Source organism: Belonocnema kinseyi, chromosome 1, assembly GCF_010883055.1.
Source record: "Belonocnema kinseyi isolate 2016_QV_RU_SX_M_011 chromosome 1, B_treatae_v1, whole genome shotgun sequence".
Taxonomy (NCBI): Eukaryota; Metazoa; Arthropoda; class Insecta; order Hymenoptera; family Cynipidae; genus Belonocnema; species Belonocnema kinseyi.
In genome coordinates this window covers 95586574-95589851 of record NC_046657.1, presented here as the reverse complement: position 1 = coordinate 95589851, position 3278 = coordinate 95586574, and the positions used below count along the sequence as shown (strand labels likewise).

The 3278-nt window shown below is 42.1% G+C and overlaps 1 protein-coding gene across 1 annotated transcript in view; it reads right to left on the bottom strand.

The window, feature by feature from the left end:
* Positions 1-2055: 2055 nt before the first annotated feature.
* Positions 2056-3278, bottom strand: part of LOC117174081 (aspartate--tRNA ligase, cytoplasmic) — an 11572-nt gene continuing 10349 nt past the window's right edge. The window contains exons 9-12 of the mRNA XM_033362766.1: positions 2684-2873; positions 2544-2624; positions 2362-2473; positions 2056-2285 (exon numbers count right to left, since the gene is read on the bottom strand). Coding sequence (XP_033218657.1) covers positions 2122-2285; positions 2362-2473; positions 2544-2624; positions 2684-2873 — 547 coding nt within the window. The 3' untranslated portion in view covers positions 2056-2121. The remainder of the gene's footprint in view (positions 2286-2361; positions 2474-2543; positions 2625-2683; positions 2874-3278) is intronic.

Below are 3278 nucleotides of genomic sequence, written 5' to 3'. Positions count from 1 at the left end.
ATAATTGATTCATGGTGTAAGGAGACTGGACTATCAGTCAATCCGAGTAAGACGGACGCAGTTGTGTTCACCAGAAGGTACAAGTGGGGAACTACGGGTATATTGAAACTGGGGGGGGGAGCAAAAACTCGAAATCAAAGGGCAAGCCAAATATCTAGGAGCCATCCTGGATAAGAAGCTGTCATGGAACGAGCACTTGGAAAACAAGTGCAAGAAGCTAGTAGCGACTCTTTGACTCTGCAGAAGAGCCATAGGACAAAGCTGGGGCTTGAAACCGGAGACACTTATGTGGATCTACACAGCAATCCTGCGACCCAGACTAACCTATGCGGCAATCGTCTGGTGGACCAGGGTCGAACTTTCTACTGTGAAGTCCCGCCTGGAAAGAATCAGGGGACTGATTCTGAGAGGTATCACTGGTGCCTTGAAGTCAACACCCACGATGGCCCTGGGGGCACTGATAGAATTGGAGGCCCTCCATCTCACCATAAAAGCCGCGGCTGCGAAGGCGGCCTGTGGACTGAATATAGTAAACGATAGCAGTATCTCGACAGTTATGGCGATACCAATCGACATCACGAAGAGGCCGACACTGAGCATGCCCAGGGACAAAATTTCCACTTGCCACTACCTCTTCGACAAGAAATACCGCGTTAGCCTATCTACAAACGAGGAATGGGCTAACGGTGAGGCACACCTGCCCAGTGACCGAGACAACTGGTTTACAGATGGCTCCAGGAACAAAGAGAACGCTGAAGCAGGTGTATACCGTAGAAGGAACGGAATGGGCTTCACAATTGCGATGGGGTCCTACGCGACAGTTCTACAATTTGAGATTATGGCTTTGCTCCAGTGCGCCTATAAGGCAATGGAGTACGGCGGGAAAAGAAACATTCGTATCTGCTCAGATAGCAGGGCTACTATCACGGCTCTGAATAGAATGACGACTACGTCGCTGCTAATATGGGAGTGCTTTGAGGCACTGCATTAGCTAGCGGCAGAAAACAGAGTCACTCTGCTCTGGATCCCTGGAAACAGTGGCATCAGGGGCAATGAAATACCGGACAGGTCAGCAAAGCTAGCAACAAAGGAAAATTTTACTGGACCTGAGCCAGTTTTAGGCATTTCCAGTAGGTCGGTCTCTGAAGAAATTAACATTTGGTTGACCGAGGAACATCAGAATGAGTGGGATGCGGTCTCTGGCCGCAGACAGGCTAAAAAACTCTTGGGCTCAAAGCTAAAGCCCCATCGAGCGAAAGAAATTCTTAAGCTATATCCCCTGTCACTGCCCCACGATTGCGGGGAAACGTATAACCCTCACAGGCAGTTTCTGCATCAGTGAGTGAAATATCGGCCAACAGCGTGGCCGTGGTCCTCTCTCTATGGAGACAACTTTGGGGCCACGCTTAAGGCTTATAAGGGGACGCAATGGGATCACCCAAGCTTCAGGGGCTGTGACAATGTACAACTTAATAGATTTTAGGAAGCTGAAAAATGTTGAACTCTTAACTGCTATCTTCATATTTTGCATCCTTTTCGAGGAAATTGATATTTTTAATTGTTGAAAAAGATATTTTTTTTTCAAAAACACGTTGTACGATTTTTTTCATTTTTGGCTACAAATAACAGAGATACAGCTCCGAACCACGCACAAAAGAAAAACTGGACGTTCTGTTGAGAATTTGAAACAATGGTGGACTGTGAAGTATAAATTATGAACAAATAATTTCATATTCAAATTATACAGTCCTAAATTTGAAGGCTTGATTTTTAAGTAATTTAAATTTTAAAACGTTCCTGAAGTTCAAAATTATTGTAAATAATATAAACTTCTCTTATATTAAAATAATCAAAGAAATGTTTTAAACTTTGATTCAGAATCCTTCACGCCGAGTCTACTAGTTCATCCGAACCCGTAATTTACCAAATGTTGAGCACCAAATGTAGTTTACATAACGCTAAACATAATTCCTGAAACTTATTTTTGTTCAATCGTATTTCTTGTGAATTGCAAAAAAACAGTAACGTTATTAATGAGATTAAAACACCGGAAAAATCAGAACTTAATAGACTTTATTGAGAATAAAAATGAGTGAAAATAGAAAACAGTCTATTGCCAATTCAAGGCGTGAGGCGTTTTGGGTCACGTGGGAACATTGAAACTTTTCTGATGTTGTCAAGTCCAAGATATAACATCACGACTCGTTCCATACCGATTCCACCTCCAGCGTGTGGTGGACATCCGTACCGGAAAGCATCGATATAGGCCTTTATTTTTTCAATATCTATAAAAATTAAACAAAACGTTATAAAAAGTCGTCAGAAAATATAAAAATTTAAATAAGTAAACATATTATTGACCTATTCCGTGATGCTTGGCTCTTTCAGTCAAAAACTTCGGATCGTGGATTCGCTGAGCTCCCGAAATAATTTCCTCTCCCCGCATAAACATATCGTAAGAGTTGGAGGCTTTCTGAAATTCAAAAATGTACATTTAAATTGGTCATTTTTGCTAAAAATATTTGGTGAAAATGTTGACTCACGGGGTCGCTAGGATCAGGCATCGTATAGAAAGGCCTCACAGCAAGTGGATACTTGTCGAGAATGTAGAAGTCGGTGTCGTACTGTAAAAGAAAGGAAATTAGAAATATAGACAAAGGAATTTGTCAAATTAACTTCATACTTTTGCTTTGACGATCTTGCCCAGGAGTTTTTCGTCCGGTGTCGACAAATCGTCCTCTTCTCCTAAAGTGACTCCAGCCTCTGCAAGGAGTTTAATAGCATCGGGGAACTTCAGTTTCAAAGGAGGATCCAAAAACTTGAAAGGTTCCACTGCATATTGTTGATTTACGGCAGCGATTTCATCAGCGTAACTGCAAATTCATAAATTTAATATAATTCAGAAGCGAAAAATCGAACTAGAAAAGGGACTATATTTAAATTACTAGGCAGTCTGATAAGTACCTGAAAATTCTAAGAGATGGCATTAGTATTCACTAATGTGAACCATTTTCGTCGAGCTTGATCCTTCAAATGACGCCTGTCAAAACTTCAGCCATTTATGTTTACGCATTTACAAGTTACAGCACTGAGAAGCGACTAACCTCCGAGTTAAACGATATCCGAGACCAAGGCCAAGCTGGATAAGTATTACCCGGAGTCTGCACCGTCGAGAAGAACGATTCATAAGTGGTTTACCGAGTTTCGTTGTAGCCGTACGAGCACAGTTGATGCTGAACGATCTGGGCGCCCAAAAGAGGTCACTACACCAGAAAATG